The sequence below is a fragment of the Lemur catta genome, chromosome 8, assembly GCF_020740605.2.
Source record: "Lemur catta isolate mLemCat1 chromosome 8, mLemCat1.pri, whole genome shotgun sequence".
Classification (NCBI taxonomy): Eukaryota; Metazoa; Chordata; class Mammalia; order Primates; family Lemuridae; genus Lemur; species Lemur catta.
In genome coordinates this window covers 64,555,484-64,578,565 of record NC_059135.1, presented here as the reverse complement: position 1 = coordinate 64,578,565, position 23,082 = coordinate 64,555,484, and the positions used below count along the sequence as shown (strand labels likewise).

The 23,082-nt window shown below is 32.6% G+C and overlaps 1 protein-coding gene across 15 annotated transcripts in view; it reads right to left on the bottom strand.

The window, feature by feature from the left end:
- Positions 1-23,082, bottom strand: part of BAZ2B (bromodomain adjacent to zinc finger domain 2B) — a 254,441-nt gene that overhangs the window by 64,410 nt on the left and 166,949 nt on the right. For 10 of the 15 annotated variants that reach the window (XM_045559240.1, XM_045559244.1, XM_045559243.1 and 7 more), the window contains 8 exons: positions 15,270-15,480; positions 9,313-9,405; positions 9,142-9,203; positions 5,679-5,744; positions 3,869-3,934; positions 2,465-2,509; positions 2,196-2,222; positions 872-937 (listed from right to left, as the gene is read on the bottom strand). In XM_045559240.1, coding sequence (XP_045415196.1) covers positions 872-937; positions 2,196-2,222; positions 2,465-2,509; positions 3,869-3,934; positions 5,679-5,744; positions 9,142-9,203; positions 9,313-9,405; positions 15,270-15,480 — 636 coding nt within the window. The remainder of the gene's footprint in view (positions 1-871; positions 938-2,195; positions 2,223-2,464; positions 2,510-3,868; positions 3,935-5,678; positions 5,745-9,141; positions 9,204-9,312; positions 9,406-15,269; positions 15,481-23,082) is intronic. The other 5 variants (XM_045559242.1, XM_045559246.1, XM_045559245.1 and 2 more) reach the window with 1 other exon arrangement.

The following is a 23,082-nucleotide window of genomic DNA, read 5'->3' as shown; positions in this document are numbered from 1 at the left end:
CAGAATTCAAACTCAGGTGATTAGGCTACCTTGCCCAGGTTCCAAAACAATACACATATTGTTTCTACATATCAAAAATCTAGATTCCTAATTTAAGCCAGAGCTGAGACCAAAATATAGTGCCATTCTCACAAATTCTCATGTATTAAATTCTAATCTCATTTAATAATCCCACAATCCTAGGAGGTAGGTATCATTGTCTCAATTTTAAAGAAATAAAAGAGGTAAGTAAGTTAGTGGCAGAGCCAGCAGGGAAATCTGAGTCTCTCAACCTCCAAAACCCTGGTTATAATGACCATACCTCTATTCAACTGTTTTAATGCAGAAGGTACTCCTTTGTACCAAATATTTTAATCCTTTAACTGATTTCTATCAAATCCTAAATAAGCTCATTTTGATTTATTGCAATAATTTTATAATTCTGAATTATCTGTTAAGTATCTATTTTAAGGAAAATATTTGGCCTAATTTTACACATAGAATCCTAAAGAATAATTCTGAGGGTAGAAGTCCATAGTTGGAATGATTACTGTTTGAATTAGGACACATAGGACTTATCTAGGCACACTGTAATATTAGTTTTATGAAACTCTGGTTATAGCAATAAATAGCTACTTTTACCGAAACCAATGTCACTAAAAAAAAGATAATTAAAATCGCAGCCAGGAAAATTAACACATACATTGGAATCCATTCCTACGTATTTTTATGTTCTAACACTCAGTTACTATCTCTAACCTTTGGTTTGCTTATGAAAGCCAGCAAATCATGACAAATCCATACTCTGAAAAATTTATATTTTTAGGAAAAAATGCTTTAGGAAAAAATATTAATTTATAAGGTAATATTTTTTCTAGAAACATATACTTACTTCTGCTTTTTTACGAGCTTCTATAGCTTTCATAAGCATCATATGTTGTCTCCTTCGCTCTCGTTCCTATTAGGCCAGATAAAATTAGGGAAATAACTCAACCACAGTTAACAGTGTGATTTTCAAATGGAAAAACAAACAAACAAAAAAACCCCAAAAAACTTATTACAGCATGTTTAGCATTTATAGACAAGTCACAGTAAATACTAAATATAAGACAAGAATGGCCAGTCTGTGCATGTTTTAGTTTAGGTTTAGAAAGCGAATACAAGAACAATCAAAAGCAAAAAGGTAAAGCAATGAACATGGAGACAGTGTAAACAGAAGCATACAAGATTTACTTATGGTCAGTTGTGATGCTCCTTCAAAAGCTGGCAGAACAAAAAGCATAATGGTTGGCTGGAACAGGTCAGTTACCTTACATCTGCTATTTGAAAAACCATAAATACTTACTATGGCCAATTAAACTAAAGGTTGTGTTCTTAAATTTTTAGATCAGGAAGAAACTGATTTATAGTCATTTTCACTAAATGATTTTAGAATTGGTTATTTTTATTTCAAGGACAAAATCATTTTGTAAATCCAATAAGCTGTCACCAAATTAGAAAGTTTTTAAAAATGCTTTTATACCAATTTAATTAAACTAGGCTTGTTTCATCTGTAACACCAACGAAATGGGATAGTCCTAGTTACTGATGTCTGCCACTTGATGCACTATTTAAAGCCACAAAAGCTGCACCATGGGCTAATAAGTAGAATCTGAAAAGAACAGTATGAAAATAAGGCAAGAACTAGCTTAATTTGATAATCTCACTTTATTTTAAAATTTTAAAAATCACATATTTATAATATCTGATCAATTTTTTTAAAGTATACTTGGTCCCCTCAAAGGGATATTTCTAAAATTATTTCTAAAATTAATCTATAAAACCAGAATATATAAATATTTCATATCCTCTCATCAAGCAAACTCAAAATTCCCACTGTATTCAATGGCAGTTTTGCATCTAGAATGATGGGAGAATATGGGTCATAAGTGTATCTAATTGTATAGTGATCCAACTTTCCTTGTGACATCAGTAATGTAAATTTTTAGAGAGAAGCCTTATTTAAGGCTTATACAATTCAGGGAAAAATCTTGGAGATGCATCATACTTCTTTATAGACAGACAAGCAGATGTATGCAATGCACTGTGCTGTAAAGCCATGCACCAGTATGTAATATGACAGCAGCCAGTGCTACACTTTATGCATTGCTATGACAACCATATCACAACCAAATCACAATGCGGTGTTAGATGTACAAAAATAAACATACCCATACCATATCTAGTCTATGCCTCTCCAACTCCTGGTAGAAAGAGTTGGCACAACATTATGAAACAGAAATCACAGAGTCATAACACCAATTTTTAACCCCCCAAAAGACACCAATACCAAAGCAAGGCAATCAACTATAAGATGAAGGAAAAACTTAAGCAGAAATTATATCAGAAATTTTTTAAGAAAATATTTTGAAGATTTCCCCCAAATAGGTTTAAACAATATTATAAAATGTACATTTCAACAGTTATCAACTATATGTATACAGACCTGATGTTTCAGAAGAACGGCTTGTTGTCTTCTCATTTCTTTTTCCTTAAAAATAAGAAACTTTTAATACATGATTTTTAAGGAAGATTTAGAACATGCTGAAAATACTAAAAGTGCCTTTTCTGAGATTCTGTAGTCTTCCATTAGATTGAGCCATACGAAATTTTTAATATTCAATTATCTTTTACTTATAGAATGGCAATCCAATTTCGCATGGTTCTACCTAATACTGACATAAAAATCATAGCAAGGATCTTTCCTCAGTAGCCATTTCATCTTAAAATTCAATGAATGACCTACCAGCACAGTTCAATGGCACATTCACTGAACCAGCTAGTTAGCTAGTCAGAGCATAGATACAACTCACACATGTATTTTAAAATTAATTTAATACATTACGGTGCAACCCTCAAGTCTAGTTGATGAGAACTCTCTTCACTCTAAATATAAACTCCTTAATGTACTCTAATTAACATTTTTTCATTTCTATTTACTGCATATGAATGAAAGTGACAAAGATTATGATCGGTTTGAGATTTTCATGCCTACCTGTGACTCAGGGCACCATCTCAAGGGGATGGAGCTTAATGCAAACCATTCCAGGAATGTTATCAATTTCAATATTTTTACAAAGGTAAAATCTGGATGAACTTAATCTTAAGGGCAGGCATGAAAAGAGCTAGAAATCTTAAAAATAAAGTCATATAGAAAAGATAACAAATAGTTTTCTGGCTTTATGAGGTATAGTTGTGGTGGCTGTTTCTAGCACCAGCGGGTTTGCTCAGCTGCCCTCTTTCTATATTCAGTTATAAAAATTGGAAGGTAAGGGATGGGTGAGGAGGAGAAGGGACAACTCTCATATGCTTCATGCCAGAAAATCGAAACGAAAACACCCCCAAACTCTTGACGTTGAAATAATTAACAATGGCTAATTTTATTATTAGTAAATAACAGTTGATATAGTTTGGTTTTTGTTTCTGTAGGCTCTTCATTTTTAATAGATGAAACAGGTGCTGGATATTAACAAAGAGAAAGTTAAAAGGGGAGAATCAAATTTGAGACACAGTTTGAAACATAAACATCAAAGACATAAAAAATAGTTTTGGGAGGATCATTCTTATCCAGCAAAACTATATGCAGGTATTAAGCAAAAGTTTGCATTTCTGATTTGATATTTCATATTTAAAGAGCTCAAAGCATCACATAAAAGCTGTATAATGAAAAAAAAAGATATACACACAATATACAAACAAATAAAGGCACACATTATACACATGTTGTATCTGCTAAACATATTTTTAGATAGCCATTGAGGAAAGCTATTTTTGTCATATAATTGATGCTGGTATAACATACAGTTTTTATTTTTGAAAAATAAAAACTCTGATTCTCATCTAAACTAACCTTTATTCGTTTCTCGGCCTCCAATAATTTGGCATTTGCCGCTTCTTCCTTCTTTTTCTTTTTAGCCTGTGCATGCAAAACAGGTCTCAAAGTCATGCAACAGCACCACTACAACTTGCAAATAATCTCAGACTTGAAATGAAGCTACATGCCTCACAAGGTACAAAACAATATGTAACATACATGTAGACAATTACAGATTTCCCCCAGTTAATGCTGTATTTAACACACTAGTTTTGTTTCTAATTTGTAGATTAACATTAAAATACACAAAAATTAATAGATGTATAATAATATGGCAGCTTTTCTTCTTCCAGCTCTGTTAAAAGTTGAAATAATTGAGTGTTTGTTATTTTTGCTATTTATTGTTTTTCTGATTTTAAAATTAAAATGTAATACTGTAAAAATTCAGAAAACAAGATAGATTTTTACTGATAAATAAAAATTATGTCAAGAATAAATCAGTAATATTTAAAAATGCACATCTACTTTATTTGAAATTTCTTTTTAATATTTGAAATTTCAGATAAAGAAATACATTATTTGGCTATATATACTAAATGAAACATATTAAATCTGATTTTCCTGATCACTGTATATTGTGGTTAAATTCAAGTGTTTGTTTTTTAACAGAATGGAAACTTGTACTCTTTCATACAGCATATTTTGACAATCAAGATCATGCTATCAAACGTGAGCTTCATAATCTTAAAGTCATTAACTAGCTACTATTTTCTTAACTATCTAGCAATTACCGTCAATTTGCTTTAAAATAGAAATATTTTCAATTTAGGGGTTTTAAAATTAATTCGAAATGGGTAAGGAAATACATGTGTATTTCTAGAAAGAAAAAAACTAACATAGAAAACCTCAGCTATTTGGCATCCTCAGGGAATAAACTGTTCTCTAAAGAATAATTTCCTGAATAGCTGAGAGGTTATAATAATTTTAAACATTAAAAGTTTATTTTCACTATTTTGGATGGAAATAATTTTGAGACATACGCTTGCTTAGACACAGTACACTAAACACAATTTGGCTTTTTCTTGACGACTCAGGGCAATTATTTTGAATATCAGTTATTATACTGCACAGTTCCAAAGAGTAATACCTTTGGGCGATTAAGGTCTTGAAAATTGCTTGCTATTCGACTAAAAGATTATAGGCTGTTGCTAGGCTTTTGAGTTCCTATATATGCTAGCTGGTGTTTTCCTGTATTGTCCCTTGCTGTCTTTTGGGTATTTTGCTGTTGCCAATATATGTCTTCTATCCCTATTCTAATCAGCTTATAGGAAACAGGGATATGCTAGAAAATAGAAAAACAATCTGGTAAAACTGTACGTTTATTTATTTTATTTATTTATATTTATAATCTATCATGGGATTAGAAAAAAAACAAAAAAATTTACTTTCATTTTTGGAATATTTACTTTTATAAACATTTGTTTCTAAGTTAAAAGTAATTTCTGACAATAAGCCCTACTGACTTTTCTACAAGAAAAGGAAGTTCTTTACTTGCATAAAAGTAAAGAGTGTCAGCACACGAATTTCATGACAACTCTACTGGCTGCTCAGCAGTTTTCCTATACCTTTTGTCTCATTTCCTGGGTTTTTATCATAAGAATTAGATGAATTTGCTAAAATTAAAGGTTCAGATAAAGTCTTACTCTATGCATTATGTCTAAAGAGAATTTTTGATGAACAAATTAATTTATGCTAGTGGAAAGAACATGTAGGCAAGATTTTTATTTTGCAGACTTCAAAATATATGACTATATTATTTTAATTATATTAAATTTGAGAAATATACCTCTAGAATTTGTTGCGCTCGAAGTTCTTTTTCCATTCTGATTTGCTGTATTCTCTTAATTTTTTCCTGTAGAAAAAATTATGATAATTTAAGATAATAAAATAAACTAAATATTTAGGTAAAGAGTATTTAAGTGGAATCGACTAATTTAAGATATAAATTCTTAATTTTCTATAAGTAAAAAATTACTAAGGGCTGTCCATGCTGGATATAAAAATTTAATTATTTAGTATATCATATATATTTTCATGTCTTAAATTAAAATGATTTTATATAATTTCTCATAATAATTTATAAAATACAAATGCTAAATAAATATACAGAAACCAGGTAAACCAAGCTGATTAAACTCATATAGTCTGAGGATCTTTATAAATATTTGCAATTACAAATAATACTTAATTTGAAATAAAAGAGGGAGAAGTGCTTGCCCTTTCTCACTTTGTGATGATTAAATAAAAAATGCTTTAAAAAGTAGACAGTGACACACTGTAATAGATTATTAACAATAATTTCCATTTTAAAATTTATTTCATATGCTGAATAACATGATAATAGGACATTGCTTTAACTATCACAATTAGCCCATTTCAGAAATAATTTGTAACCTTGTTTAAAAATGGATTAATTAAAATTTAACATTCCAGAGAATTATTTATATGACATAATTGGTGTACACATTATCTAAATGTAATGAACTTATTATTGGTTATGTTTTATAATTTAGTGATCATGTGAATTTTGATAAGAATTTACATTTTGATTTAAAAAATATTTCATATGCTATGAGCACACCGTAGCAATTTCATGTTCATAAATCCCTTTCAAAGCCCCAAACTGGCATTGATGAGAATAAACACAAGTTTTCAAAAAAACACCCAAAGTTTCCCACTTGCAAATTATACTTCTCCTAGAATTTCTGGAGCCAACATATTTTATACTGCTGTATTATAATATCTAGTCCAATTTCCAGATGTTACTTGTACCTTCTGAAGCTATACTTTAAAATGCATTTAAATTTATTTCTCTTTCTGTACACTGACATTATTGATTCCCTGAAGGAGTCTACTGCAGGATAATGAGATTTTAGGAATTACTATTCTGATTTTAGAAGACTGATTACATTCTATAATTTTGCTGTTAGTGATCCTATATTGGTATTGAATATTAATTACAGCTTGCCAAAAACAAAAACCCCAAAGTATATCTTTCATGTCATTTCCAAGTCTTAGAAGATTGTATTTGATCTATATTTGAAGTATTTATTTGTATTAGAACTTGAGACCTAAGAAAAGCATACTCTCGATATAATTTTTCTGTTCTTTTCAATCATAAGATTATAAGGTGGCATATGTTTTCAAGTCAGCAAAAGCCATTCATTGTTCTCTTACACACAGAGAGGGAATCTTGGGCTTAAGTATATACTCTAAAGCTTTCCCTTAATTGTCTAAGTGATGTATACACACACACACACACACACACACACACATGAATGCCTGTACTTTCATTAACATGTAAACATTATAAATTATTATGACACAGATACACTTTATAATGCTGAATACTCAACCACTGAGCCGGTTACTTTGCCTAAAGTCCAATAGTAAATACAGGGCCCTGGTTAGATTCCAACGCCTGTACGCCTCCTGCTTCACAATAATGCTTCTGCAATCTTCCAGAAAACTGCCTTAAGGACTATCTAGTGATATTTTTGGCTTACTGAGTAGAAAAAATAATCCAAAGGATGAGAAGCACATGCTACTATTTTATTCTAAATCTAATGCTGACTTTAAAATAGGTATTATACAACAGACTGTGTGAGTAGAACTATTTTATACTTTTATTCACTTCGTTGGCAATAAGGAATATGTCAGATGATATTCTAAGATTATCCTCAGATAAATTTCTTGATAAAAATTAAGACCAGTTCATTTGTATTAATGTTGCTGGACTTTTGGAGCCCAATGCTTTTTCAATGAACATCAAAGACCATGTGGATTTAGGCTGTAGCCACTTAAAGACTCTAGGATCACAAAGCTGAATTTAAAGTACTGATGGGATATGAGTCTCTAGCTATTAGGAAACAGAATGAGCTATTAAAAAAAAAAAGTGTAATGGAAACAACAGTATTTCACTTAAAAATGAAATGTGAACTTATTTTTACACACACACACACACACACACATATATACACGATTCTATAAACATATTTTAACAAATGCATTCATTAGTCTTCCTATTGTAAGCCAATCTTATAATGTTTAGCAGTCACAATTAACAAACTAAGGAATTCAAGTTTACAATTGACTACTTTAAGTTATGATAAAAGAGTATACTATATTGTTTGATGTTTTATATATACATTTAAAAATCTGAGCATTTGTTTTGTGCCATACATGGTGGTAGGCACTTTACATTCATTATCTCATTTAATCTTCAGATATTGCAATTCTTCTTTTACAATGGAGGAAATAGAGACTCAGAGGTTAAGTTATTCATCTAAGGTCACAAAATTATTAAGTAGCCAAGCCCATATTTAACTGTAGGCTGCCTGACTACAAACTCTAAATTCTGAATCCCAACTCTGTATTAACCCTCTCTATTGCTTTAGTCAATACTGAGTAAAAGCTTAGACATAATCACATAAAATCCTACTTGAGCTATTTATTTAGCAGTTATTTACACAGTAACACAACTGATTTCATCTCACACTTAGAAATAACTACTTGCTGTTTAAACTTTTTTTAAAGAATAGTACTTTCTTCCCATTTCGTTTCTGCTTCAATGTTAATGGAAGTATCTGGAGAGATGACAGAGTAGTCTACATACTCCCCTCTTCAACGAACTTGAATATCTTCTCACTTAATATTTTACCTTTAAGAATTTAAAAATTATCTACTGACTTAAACTTAATTTTGCAAACCACACAGGGGAGGGATATTGTAGATATAAGACAGAACTCTGGATATGCTAAAAAAATACTATTGTTATTTTTTTGCAGTAGCAATTTTTAAGTAACTCTGAAAGAGTTCAGAAGCAATGAAGGCAAATCTTATTGTATGTAACTTGAATTTAATTTTTTACTAATATTTTACATATTTTAGAACAGTAAGCTTTTCTTATTGAAATTTGAACAAACAATATATTTCATTTACTGATATTTTAATTTTAAAAAGTCTGAAAATTGTTCAAGATGTAAACTTATACTCAAAGTCTACAAGGATATTAAAAGTACTTACATAAATTTACCATTTGGTAATCATTTCTTAAAAAACTCGTAAGTAAAACACTTTAAAAAGTGAGGTAAAATTTTAACTAATGGAAGAGAGCAACTTTCTAAATAAGATATACAACATTAATGTGAAATACAATTATTTAAGAAATTGAAGATAATGTACATATACAAATAAATCCTCAGAATAAGGTCCATGTTTTAAAGGTCAGTTCCAATGCATAAACATACCTGCTGTTTCATAATCTTTATCTGTTCTTTTTGTTTTCGCTTCTCCTCAGCAGCCATTATTGCTATGACGAGAAACCAAAGTATAGATATTAGAAAAAGAATGAATGGAAGGCTCTTACGAATCCCCGAATACTCGCTCTTGAAGTTTATATTTTCATTTAAATCACCCACCTTGCTGTTTTTTAGCTTCTTTAGCAACCCGCGCCTGTTCCTGCTTTTGAAGTTTTCTCAAAAGCTTTATTTGTGCTGCTTGCCTGGCAATCTCTGAAAAATACAAAATTTCAAAGAATCTTATTAACAACTTTACACAACTGATAACCTAAAACAATAACTGTGTGAAAATGGAATGATCATAAAGGATATAATATTTAAGAGAATTGCCTAAGGTTAGACAGATACCAAGTAGGAGAGTGGTGTGGTAGAAAATGTCATGTTTATTTCCCTCAGAAATTGTCAAATTATTTCATCAAAGATGAGAACATACACAGAAAGCCATAAAAATGTTTCCCTTAATCCTCATCAGAGAGGCTCATTTATTTTTTTCACATTTCCAGTAAACCCCACTTAGTAGGAAAGTAGCTGTTATATGTAAGAATAGAACAGTTTCAGTCTTAAAATAACAAAACATAAAAAAGGGATAAGACCTCAAAATAAAACAAATACAAAATCCCCTCCCCTACAAACTTAGTATTAAATATTTCAGTTAGCCATACTAATGGTTAAGTTCCTGAATCCAGTGATATTTTTGTGGATGAAAGAGTGGGACTAACTCTCCTAAATAAAAATATTGCAGAATGTCAATGATTTTTAAGGACAATCTAGTTCTCATAATTTTCAAGGACAAATGTATGAAACTGAGGTAGATGGACAATTAATGGCCCCAATTCTTCATTCCTCCCTCTATCCATGTCATTTGCAATATGACTTTGCAGCAGTTCCCATCAAGAGGTGGAATATATTTTCCTGTCCCTTGATTCTGAATTCAGCCATGTGAACTTCTATGGTTAAGAGAATATTAGCAGTTGTGATAAAAGGAGAGCTTGAAAGTGTAATTGTACTCTTTCTACTTTTACTCTTGTACCTTGTGCATTACTGAGGAGATGATTGGGCCAGATGATTAGGCTCCCATTACTGTGGAGATTGGGAGCCAGCTGACCTCATACATGTTAATAAGTCCAGCCAAGATCAGCAAAACTGCTTAGATAACCTCCAGCTGACTCCATCTGCACAAGCAATTAATGCTTAGTATTGTATGCCACGAAGATTTGGTGGTGGTTTGTTATCAAGCATTACTGTGGCAATAGGTATAATGGAAACAGAAAACATTTAATGTCATTGCTTTCTTCTGCTGGCAAATTTGATCTGAATACTTCTAACTCTGTAAGTGGTGTATCTTAATATCACTCATAAAATCATGTTAGGAAGCACCACTTTACAGTAGACATTGTTTTAAATTTTGTTGTTGAGTGTAAGGAACCTACAGATTATATTCATTGATAATGAATATGATTGCTAGCACCTGAATCACTTGAGCCCTAATAATTTCCACCATTCACTGAATGCGGGTATTGTCTTAAATTACACGAGCTTGTCTAATCTTCACAACTACCTTATAAAGTAAGCAAAATTATGCCTAGCTTACACATAAAATGACTATGGATTACAGAGGTTAAATTGCAGAGCCAATATATAAAACCCAGGTCTCTCTGACTCTATGGTCTGCATGCTACTATCTCTAAAAAACTTGAAGCAAAATTTGAATGCCTTGAGATTTTAGCTAAAAACTTAACCCCATGTCTTTGTAATAGCTGAAGTAAAGTTGGTTACTATGGCTAATTTTCTATGATTAAGATTTTTTTAAAAAGGGGAGGGGATGTAAAAAGGTTTAATTTTATCTAGTAAATTGGGAGTGTTAATAGAAAGATAAAATGGAAGCTGATGATAAAGTATAACTCTAATTTTCCAATAATTTTCAATATTAGGTTATAGGCATCATCAAAAATTTCTGAGATCACACACAAAGGATCTCCTGTTAACTAAATACTCTGGGAAATAAAAACCTATAAACTGACCTGCAGTGTCAGCAACCTCTGATAATAATACACCCAAAGAATATCATTAACATCTATAATAATGTTAAAATACTTTTTTAACATTTAAGAATTGAAAGTTTTGAACTCTGCTATAAAGGCCAAACTCTGTGTTAAGATGTAAAGATATGCTAAGTGATTAAAACATTTCCTAGAAAATTTTACATACATATGATCTATTGCTTCAAGCTAAACTGATGTTCTCTAATAGAAGTTTAACTTTTTTTTTTTTTTTTTTTTGAGACAGAGTGTCGCTTTGTCGCCCAGGTTAGAATGAGTGCCGAGGCGTCAGCCTAGCTCACAGCAACCTCAGACTCCTCGGCTTAAGCGATCCTACTGCCTCAGCCTCCCGAGTAGTTGGGACTACAGGCATGTGCCACTATGCCCGGCTAATTTTTTCCATATAGATTTTTAGTTGGCCATATAATTTCTTTCTATTTTTAGTAGATACGGGGGTCTCGTGCTTGCTCAGGCTGGTCTCGAATTCCTGACCTCGAGCAATCCACCCGCCTCGGCCTCCCAGAGTGCTAGGATTACAGGCGTGAGCCACCGTGCCCAGCCTAGAAGTTTAACTTTTAATAAGGAATTTATATAATATATATAGATGTGTGTTTGTGTATGAGTGTATCGGTCAATTTCAGGCCCCACACAAGTCACAGTAATTTTTATTTTTCAACTCTTTGGACAGAGAAACATTAAAAACTTCAACTTGTATCTTTTCATTTTAGCAAGGAATATACAATTTTGATTAATTATTTAAAATGTATATAGCTTACATTTTACATTATGAACAGTGGGAGAAGATGTGGGAAAAAAAACTAGAGACACTATGGAGGAAAGAAAATGAGTTGGAGACCTAGAAAAGTTCACCCAGGCTCTGAGGATTAAACTACTTCCAATATCTTCTCATTTATTTGGTTTATGGTTGGTGACTATATTATGCTATAATTGATTTTTGAAATATTAATTGAAAAACATTTTTATGGCTTAAGATATTGTCTGCCTTAATTTTGAAGGTAAAAGTTTATTTTTAAAATAAAGTTTATTTTCACATAAGATTAGGGATATTTTGGACACATTTTTCTTTGATTTCTAAACATTTTAACATCCCTAAAATCAGAATATGTCTGAAAATTGACAATACTTTTCTTTCTTAGTGGTCTATTTTAAAATAATGATGCATCATATAGATTACTTATATGACATCTCAGTTTCTAAGATATATGAAATGGAGGGGTACTACTTGATATTTTGGAAAATTTGAGCTGTTAATAGTATTGGTCAATTAACAAAAGCAGGTTTAGCGATACAGAGTTTATCATATTCAAACCTTGTCAGATTTTTTTTTTTTTTTAAAGAGAGAGGGTCACTCTATTGCACAGGCTAGAGTGCAGTGGTGTCATTATAGCTCACTGTAACCACGAACTCTGGGATCAGGAGTGATCCTCTTGCCTCAGCCTCCCAAGTAGCTGGGACTACCAGTGTGTGCCACTATGCCTGGCTAATTTTTCTATTTTTTTGTAGAGACAGGGTCTCACTATGTTGCCCAGTCTGGTCTTAAACTCCTAACCTCAAGTGATCCTTCTGCCTCAGCCTCCCGGAGTGCTGGCATTACAGGTGTGAGCCACCATGCCTGGCCTCCTTATCAGATTTTTATCTGTACTCTGAGAAATCAGAGTTCTCATTTCACAACGTTTGGATGTACATTCAAAACTCATATTTATCTCAGTGTTCTGACTCTTTCTTCAAATTAAGTCCAGTTTTCAGTCTAGTAAAGTCCTAGTGGGATAATAGTGTAAGAGAAACTTCTAGAATCCTCTCAGATAACCCCCCAAACTGTTAATGTAGAAGTCTTTTAGAAATAAAAGAGGTGATAAATGATTCATTCTCTCTTTTCTTGCCCCCCAAAACCATGTAAACTATATCCTATATACTTGTAAATATTAATAATTATTTGCCATCAAATATTTAATCTTTATATACATGTTGTGAAAAAACACGTACACAATAAAGTCAAAGGTAACACAAGTTGCAAAACGCAAACCAGTACAACAAGAAAGAACTACGTAATCAAATACAAATCAATTTGAAATCTAGAGGGAAAATATTGGGTAAAAGTTGAATAATTAACTTCTCTTTTGTTACAATAAAAATAGTTAATTTTGCAAATTTAAATTTGCCATTTTGGATACTAAGGAATAATGATACTTGCATTAAATATGCAAAATATGCACGAAGAGCCCATGTTTTGGGTATCAGTTAAAATCAAGCTCTCTTATGCAAACAATGCACACATTCCTCACCATGAAACACTCTTCAGAAGAGTAAATAGCTTATGGACAATACCAATTTTTAAAACTTATCTATCTCTGTTAATCACTTTTTTCTTTTTAACCTTCTATATTAACTATTTGGGGGAGATGAAAGAAAGTCTTATAAGAAACCAAATAAAATAATATGAAAAATATTTGACTAACACACTAAGATAGAAAAAAAATTACATGATATTAAGTTATATGCCAGACTTAACTTACATGCCATTAGTCAAAGTATGAATTAGTGCAACCTTTTTGGAGACAATATTTTCCTGCTATTGACCAAAATTGAAAATGATATGTACAATATTATGTTTAGATATGTGCAAAATATATTTATTGCAACAGTGTGATAGCAAAGATCCAGAAGTAGCTTAGACAGTCATCAAGAAGAGACTGATTAAATGAAGTATGGTAGCACCATATGTGGCATCACTTAATATTTAGCCATTAAAAGAACTGTGTTGATTTGTAAGTGCTGATATAGAAAGATATTCAACATAAAGTGGAAAAAGAGCAAGCTGAATAGTAGGTATACTATAAATCCACTTATTTTATAAACAAAAAAATATATATGTGTATATGTGCATGTTTGAATGTGTTTGTATGTCTGTGTACACATTTCTGGAAAGATTAACAAAAACCTGTTAATTATTCTACTGGTAAGTGAGACTGAGAATGTCTCATTTTAAAGCATTCTGTTCTATGAGCTTTCATCATGGATATTTTTGTTCTATAATAAAAACAAAGCAGCAACAAAGAAGTCAATATTATGATGGTGCTTACAATAAACAGAAATAAGTTTTTCAGGCATTTCCTTCACATTTTGGTGTTTATAGGAATAGTAAAAAACTCATGAGAAGAAGTAAAATTCTATTTTTTTAGGTCAATTTTCATTATTAAACCTTTATTTTACATTGTCATATATCTTTACATATATGCTTGCAAATATAAGACATCTGTGCATATGACAACAGTTATATTCAGACAGCCTTAAGGGGCTTCACATTTTTAACAAGCAACTCAAACTGCAAAGCAAAGCCATTTCATTTTACTCAGCTTTCTCTGTGCCATATGTAGCATGGGAACTTCATAATGATAATTTATATATAATTTCAAATTATTAATACATTTGAGGTTGTTATGAGCACTTTAAGCTTGATAAATGACACCTTCTAGTGATCTTAAAATACTTTTTGATTTAAATCTATTAATTGGGCATTTCGAAAATATATATACTATATCCAGACTACAGGAGAACCCAAACTAAAAGACTGGGGTTACTTACCAGTAATTGGAGTTCTCTGACTGAAAATTTACTCCACAGATCCACATATTTTGGAGGTATTCCCATGTACCACCTCAAGGAATCGGGAGCTGTTAAAATGAGAATTTCCAGAAGGTTGGCACGACCTTAAGGCATGTGCCAAGTGCTGGTTGATTCCCTTTCTTTGCAAGCCTTAAAAGCTTAACACCTACCTTTGTAATTCTAAACACACAGGGTAGGATGTGTTTATGACTATGGCTCTTGAAAGAAGATTACCTAATCAAAGAACTCCAGTTACCAGTGGGACTCCTTATTTTTTCATTTTATTCTTACACAAATATCTACATTTTAGAAATTGAGAGCAGTGTCAATCATTCCTAAGTCAAAAACATAAGAAATACTTTCAGTATAATTTTTAATATGATTGTTAGTGTCAAGACATATTATGTTTCTTACCTTGAGCTTGCAGTTTTCTTAGCAATTTGGCATCTGTGTTGTCTACGAATTCAGCATTGCCAACATTCGGAGGTCGACCCTTCCGACGTCTCATCCTGGATTCCTCTCTTGTTCGCTGTCTGTCTGGGTTTGGTGGTCTTCCTCTACGACCTTCCATTGCCCTGATACGAGGAATGACATCCTCTTCTTTCAAAAGACACCACTGCATTCCCTTTTAATTAACATTTTATAGAAATAATATATTAGAAACAAAATAAACACAAGAGATCAATATGACAGAAAATTCTAGGTAAAAATCACAGATATTTTGAAACTTATAAAGCTAGTATAAACCTTAGGAATTTTATTTTTTAAATTTAGACTTATAATTGTTCATGACCTTTGATATATCTTTAATATTCTTACTTTGACTTTAATATTCTTACTTTGACAGAAATCTATATCTGTATTTATAAACATATAGCTAGAGATACATATTTTAATCACCATTTCTGAACTATAATGACCATAAAGTTAGCAGATATTTGAAAATATTAGTTGTGTGATGAGCCCCCTATGTTATTAGTTCAACCAAGAAACTAGGCTATCCAAATAGATGAAAGTTCCTCTTTATAGGAATATTATCGCTAATAAATGAAGACAAAAAGTAAGAGAATATCAGCATTTTGCAATACCTAATGAGTTAACAGACCACAGCATTGAACTTGAATGGCTGTCTATCATCAAAAAGAGAGAAAACAGGAGAGATTTAGCCTCCTGATGGAGGCTCATATCATCACCTATAAAGTACTCTTGCCCCTAAAAAAAAAAAAATCAAACCTAGATTTTATCAAGCCTCTAGATTTAATTACCATAACTTTAAAGGAAAGACAGGGTGACAGATATATGTTAAACTATACAGCAAAATCCAGTCTGTAGGAAATTCTACAAATGACATAGTTTCTTCAACAATTACATTGCAAGAAGTAAAAAAAAAAAGCTGTTGGAAGATTAGATGAACCTTAAAAATTTTATCAATCCCAATCTGTGGACTTTACTTGGATATTGATTCAAATAGATACACTGTTAGGAAAATTTTAACAGTTAAGAGACAAAGTTGGCATGGTGGCTCATGCCTATAATCCTAGTGCTCTGGGGGGCTGAGGCAGGAGGATCCCTTGAGGTCAGGAGTTCGAGACCAGCCTGAGCAAGAGCGAGAACCCCGTCTCTACTAAAAATAGAAAAAAATTAGTGGGGCATTGTGGAACATGTCTGTAGTCCTAGCTACTCAGGAAGCTGAGGCAGGAGGATTGCTTGAGCCCATGCGTTTGAGGTTGCTGTGAGCTGATGCCACAGCATTCTAGCCCGGGCAACAGAGCAAGGCTCTGTCTCAGGGAAAAAAAAAAAAAAAGAGAGACAAGTAAAAATTTAAACAATGACTGATAATTGATGGTATCAAGAGATTATTATTGTAAAGTATGATAAAGGTACTGTGGTTATGTGATTTTGTAAGAGTCTTTATCTTTTAGAGATACAGATGGAAAACGTTTACAGATAAAATAAAATGTGTAAGATTTGCTTCAACGAATTATGATGGGGCTATATGTAAAACAATATTGGCTATAATGATAATTACTAAAGCTGATGATGGGTACGTAGTATATATTATTCTATCTACTTTTGTGTATATTTGAAATTTCCCATTAAAAGCTTTCTGATAGAAGCACACACCCCATTATAAGAATAATTCTGCTTAGTGCATAAGCACAATCTGAGGCTGGTTTTCACATATCTTGCATATGTCAATCAAAACAAATACATTATATTACCTTAAAATACAAAATAATGTATTTAGATATTGGAGAGGTACCCCTTTAAAATAACTATCTTATTATGTCTTACTTTTTCTTACGAGTTAATTACTTCAATGTAAGGCTAAAGAAAATTTTAAATACGTGCTTTTCTCTCAAACTAATCTCAAAGCAGAAATTTTGTTTGAACCAGTGAAAAAAATTCTACAGCCAAAAACAATCAAAAGTTCTTCAGTTTTATTTTATAACACGATTCTTAACCTGGGGCAAGGAGTCTATGAATATCTCAGTTAACAGATACTCCTGCTACTGTAATGGATAATAGCCACATCCCACATTCCAAGCACTGTGTTTTTTTCCAGTCACTTTGAATACATTATATATTTTAATCTTCACAATATTCCTATCTCGTATGGTGGGTTTTATTGTCTTTATATTACAATTGAGGGAATTCAGGCCCAGTGAGGTTAAATAATTTGTCTGAGGTACAGAGACAGCAAGCACAGCACTACGATTCAAACCCAGGACTGTCTCACTCTAAAACCCATGCTCTTGACCACTATGTGCTTAATTGATGTTACAAAGGTGTTCTTATACTTGATAAGTAACTGATCACAACATTCAGCCATGAAAACACAGCCAAAGGTCAAGCAAAGACTGAGTCAGAAAAAAACGAATGCATATAGTCCATATCTTTATGCTAAAAATAATACTATACTAACTCCTTTCAGTAATTCTCATGTTAAAAATAATTTTAAAAATTGAGGAAAATGAAGTCAATAGGAACAAAAGTTGTACCAAGTGCATTTTTAGGCCATAAACCACTAAGAAGGAAGGTATCAGAACAGTTTTATGTTATGTTCAACAGCATGGGAAGTTTTTGATTAGTTTAGGTTTTCATTTTTCTATTATGCTCTTAGGCAGCAAGGCAGGATGTATTATATAAATTGAAAAATATAAAAGTGACATTTGTGATGCTTGGAAAAGAAGAGAGACTAATAAAAGAGTCTGTAAACAAATCTGCATTCAGTTTTTAAAGTATCTTATTAATAATAAAATCAATTTTTGGCCAAGATTTAAAGGGTTTTATTGACTTTTCTTATCCAGACACAATTTTTACAGGTATATTTTTTCAGCTAGAAAAATAAACCTGTGTCAAAAAAAGCACAGAACATGCTGGTGCCCCAAATTTATCAGACAAATACAGTGACATTATCATTTATATTTTTGCTCTTTGCATTTAGGAAGTAAATACTTTCTAAGGGGATTGCTTATATATGGGGTTACATAAAATATCTTCTGACTACTGGATTTCAGAAAATGAGAAAAGGATGGTTAGGAAAATCTGAATCTTATATTATAGTTTTAAGTCATTGAAGAGCAAAAATAATTGTGGGTAAGGACAAACAGTATTTATCTCAATAAACTTTTCCTCAGGAAAAGCTTATATAATTTATATCACTTGATTCATATGCTATTGGCTTTTTTGTCAATCATAAATTATATATGAAAAGAATTCTTTTTTAAATTCCTAAGTCTTAAGGTAGTAAATGATTCCTGAAAATGTTTCTTGACCAAGATGTAAAAGACATAGATTAAAAAAAAAAACAGATGATCAACAAATGGAGATCGTGAAAGATTAAGTTTATATTAATATTTGTATAATTCCCACTTTCAAGGGTTGCTAATTCATCATTGGTAAATAACACATTCACTTCTATAAATACTACAAAGAGAAAGAAGGAAAAAAAGTTTATTTCATAAGACTGAATAAAATAATCCAGGTAAATAAGTAAATAAATAAATGAAAATAAATAAGTAAATGAAATAAATGAAAGTACACTGTAAGACTGTAATGTAGTATAAAAACAGAGTTTCAGCTACTTAAATATTTGTTAAGGCACCTTACTCTGAGTAAGGCATAGCATTATCTAACAGAGAGCTGGAGTCCTTTCCTCTAAAGTCACAGTGTTTTTCACAAGGACCTCAGGTTCAGGCTATCCTAATGCAGATGATCTAAGGTCCATACCCTGAACAGTAATGAACTGAAAGAAAAGTCTGGAGGTTGATACAGGAAGTTGTGTCAATTGTCCACATAAAAATTATGATGGTCTGCATGAGGGCATGGGAATTAGAGCTGGAAAGGAAGGGGAATTGTATATTGATCTTTTTGGAGAAAGAACGGACTGGAATTGAAGACTGCCTGGGTGTGAAGGAGGAAAGCCTGAATGTAGACCAGAAAGGTGATTAAGGTTTAGAGTAGTAGTCTCTAAATGACACAGAAAATGGAAATAAATGGATAGTGAGGTTTTCTTTTTGAACAAATGTAAGTTATAGGATGGAGAAATATTTGAGCAAACTGGCAAATAAATTTATTCCCTCAAAATTTTTATCACTAAAAAGTAAACAGAGGCCAGTGAGGTGGCTCATGCCTTTAATCTTAGCACTCCGGGAGGCCGAGGAGGGAGGACTGCTTGAGCTCAGGAGTTTGAGACCCGCCTCTACTAAAAATAGAAAAATTAGCCAGGCATTGTGGCGTGCACCTGTAGTCCCAGCTACTCGGGAGGCTGAGAAAGGAGAATCACTTAGCCCCGGGATTTGAGGTTGCAGTGAGCCATGAGGACACCACTGCACCCTACCCAGGGTGACAGAGTGAGACTTTCTCAAAAAAAAAAAAAAAAAAAGGAAACTGGAACTCCCCTCCTCACTCTACCCCTTTCATTTAAAAAAAAAAAAAAAATGTAAACAGAGTTTTAAAGAAAAATCTCTCTCTTTTTTTTTTTTAAGAGACAAGGTCTCGCTCTGTCACCCAAGCTGGAATGCAGTGGTGTGGACATTGCAGCTCAAACTCCTGGCTTCAAGCAACCCTCTTACCTCTGCCTCCCAAAGTTCTGGGATTACAGGTGTGAGCCACAGTGCCTAGCCAGAACACATTTATTCTGAGTGAATTAATTTTTAAATGTTTGCTGTATTTGGAAATTCAAAAGAGATGAGCTATTATGAAATTTAATGTCAATATGACCTTATTTCAACATTACTATTATTGTTCACAAATGACACTCCAAAGTATAATTGAACATTTCATGAGCAACTGGTCTGTTTTCACCTTATCTTATAGACACTGAATTGCTTAATTAACTGGGTTTCCCATGTTTCACTTTTGAAAGCTAGAATAAATTTGAGGCTTAGCAGCAACATGAATGTGTTCTGAAGTCTCATTCCTGCTTTAATTTCATATCCTACCTTGTCTTTCTTTTTCTTTTTTTGCTTCCATTTTGTTTGATTTTTTATACTTGTGAGCTGATTTATTTTGGAAGGAAAGCACTATATAATTACTTATAAGTAAATGCAGGAAACCAGTCCACCAAAAGCTAATTCACTGAATGATCTATTTGACAAGTTTCTAAAGATTTTTTTTTTAAGTTTTAGCATCAGTAAGACTTTGCTACAGCAATTTCACCATGGATTTGCAATCCTGTGCCACTAAATGCCAATTTCTCAAGTTCACATTTGAGATACCTAGTACCACACTTCTTGAATGCTAAATGTCACATAAGCGAATGGATGAACTTTCGCCTGCTTTACTCACATTCTTCTGGATTGGGAACTGTATCTACCCGAGTCCTTGCGTCTGGTAGTAAAATTGCAGTGGCGTATGTTTTATTTTATTTTTTTATAGACAAGGTCTCACTCTGTTGCTCAGGCTTGAGTGCAATGGCACGATCATAGAACACTGCAACTTCAAACTCCTGGGCTCAAAAGATTCTCCTGCCTTAGCCTCCTGAGTAGCTGGGACCATAGGCTAACACCATCCCACCTGACTAATTTTTTATTTTTTTGGAGACCAGGGTCTTGCTCTGTCGCCTGGGCTAGCTAGAGTATAGTGGTGTCATCATAGCTCACTGCAACCTCAAACTCCTGGGCTCAGCTGATCCTCCTGCCTTAGCCTCCCCAGTAGCTGGGACTATAGATGCGTACCACCACGTCTGGCTAATTTTTCTATTTTTTGTAGAGATGGGGTCTCACTCTTGTTCAGGCTGGTCTTGAACTCCTGGCCTCAAGAAATTTTCCTGCCTAGGCCTCCCAGAGTGCTAGGATTACAGGCATGAGCCACCGTGCCAGGCCATATGTTTTAAATCTGGATTAAGGCAATTGGTCTGACAATTTAAAGCCTTTTAGCCATTTAGTGAATTGATAATTTACCAAATTGATTTTTGGCTACATAATTTTTAGTAAATTTAACTACAACTTAAGCAAACAAATTGTTTTTACTATCTTTCTCTTTGAAAGTATACTTCCAGAATCCTTTACTTCCTAATAATTAGTTTATATAAAACTTTTAGAATGTCTTACCTAAAAGGAAATCGATCTTAAAGACCTCCTATATGCATTTACATTACAGAGAAGAGAATTAAGTAGGCTTTGGTTTTTCAAAGTAACATAAGATGTTGAAATATCCTGCTAGGAATCTAAGAAATATCTTATTAGGGCATGAGCAAAGTAAGGGTATCAAATATTTTTGACAAGATTTGACATTTCATATTTTTGAAAAAAACATCAGAATTAGTATCATGAGAAAAATCTGAATTTTATTTCCTTAACATCTATTTCATAGTTAAGTATATTATGTCTATTTTTAGTTACTTTATAGTGCCAGAGGTAGGTCTTGAGAGGTTGACACACTATAAACTTTATGGCATTGGGGATTCTTTTTTTTTCTTTGGAGACAAGAGTCTTACTCTGTTACCATGACTAGAGTCCAGTGGTGTCATCATAGCTCACAGCAACCTCAAACTCCTGGGCTCAAGCAATCCTCCTGCTTCAGCCTCCCAAGTAGCTGGGGCCATAGGCGTGAGCCTCCATGCCCAGCTAATTTTTCTTTTTTTTAATGGGGTCTTGCTCTTGCTCTGGCTGGGGCATTGGGAATTCTTAATCCACTCTAGTCATATAGCTTATTAAAATTATATACGGAATAGCACAGGTAAGAACAGCTAAGATCTTAGGGGGAAACGGGTATCACTTATTAAAAACAGCTGAGAAAGATGTGATTTGATACAATTGTTTCCACATGCTGACTATGCTTTCCACTTACTCACAGTAGGTTACCCTGTAAGAGTCTTAACTTTCAATAACTCCTCCTTAGCTCCACACTTGGATTCATACAGTTGGCCTTCTAGTACAGGCCTTGCCTAGCCAAAAAATCCTACCTGGTAGATCAGTGACATAAATTTCTAGACTTTTAGATTTCTGGTACTGATCTTTCATGTTCTTAGTGTCCATATGTGCCCACAGCTATGTTGCATTAGGGGTGACAGTTAACAGCAGAGTTGAATTAGAACTCTGGTGTTGGCTCTCAGTCTTTTGTTCTTTAATTCGAAATAATCACCAGCTTTACAATTGCACTAGAGACTGTGTTGCCTACCTTTATTGTGAAGCCTCCTCTTACTCCTTATGAACAAACCCCAATTTTAGCTGGGCAGCACTGTGCCAAGTGTTTTATCTTCTCTAGAAGATAAACCAGTGATCATAACTTGTACTTTTTTGTACTCTTCAGTTCCTTTATGAACACTAGTTTGTCATGCTTTCAACTTCATTTCTGTAGTAAAGGTGTGTTCACTACTACATTTTTCTTTATGGAAAAATACCTTTAGGGAAAATTAACCTGGGGAAAAAAATGCCTGGCACATTATATATTTGCCACAAATATTTATTGATTAAATGACTAAGAAAAAAGGCTCTTTTCAGTAAAAACTTTAGACGTTTTTACTTTTCTTATGTCATTAGAAAGGAGAAATACCGTACTTTAAAAAAAATACATGTCAAAGAAAGAAAGCAAGCAACATTTTCTGAGTCATTTTTAACTTGTTGCTTCTTTGTATCTTTTCTTTTTTTTCTTTTTTGGCCTGATAGCAATAGACATTCAATACTCTAAATGCTTCTGAACTTCCTGGTTAATAAAACAATAAACTTAACTATAACATTTATGCTTAAATGTTTAGTTTTCTACAATTAACAAAAAATGC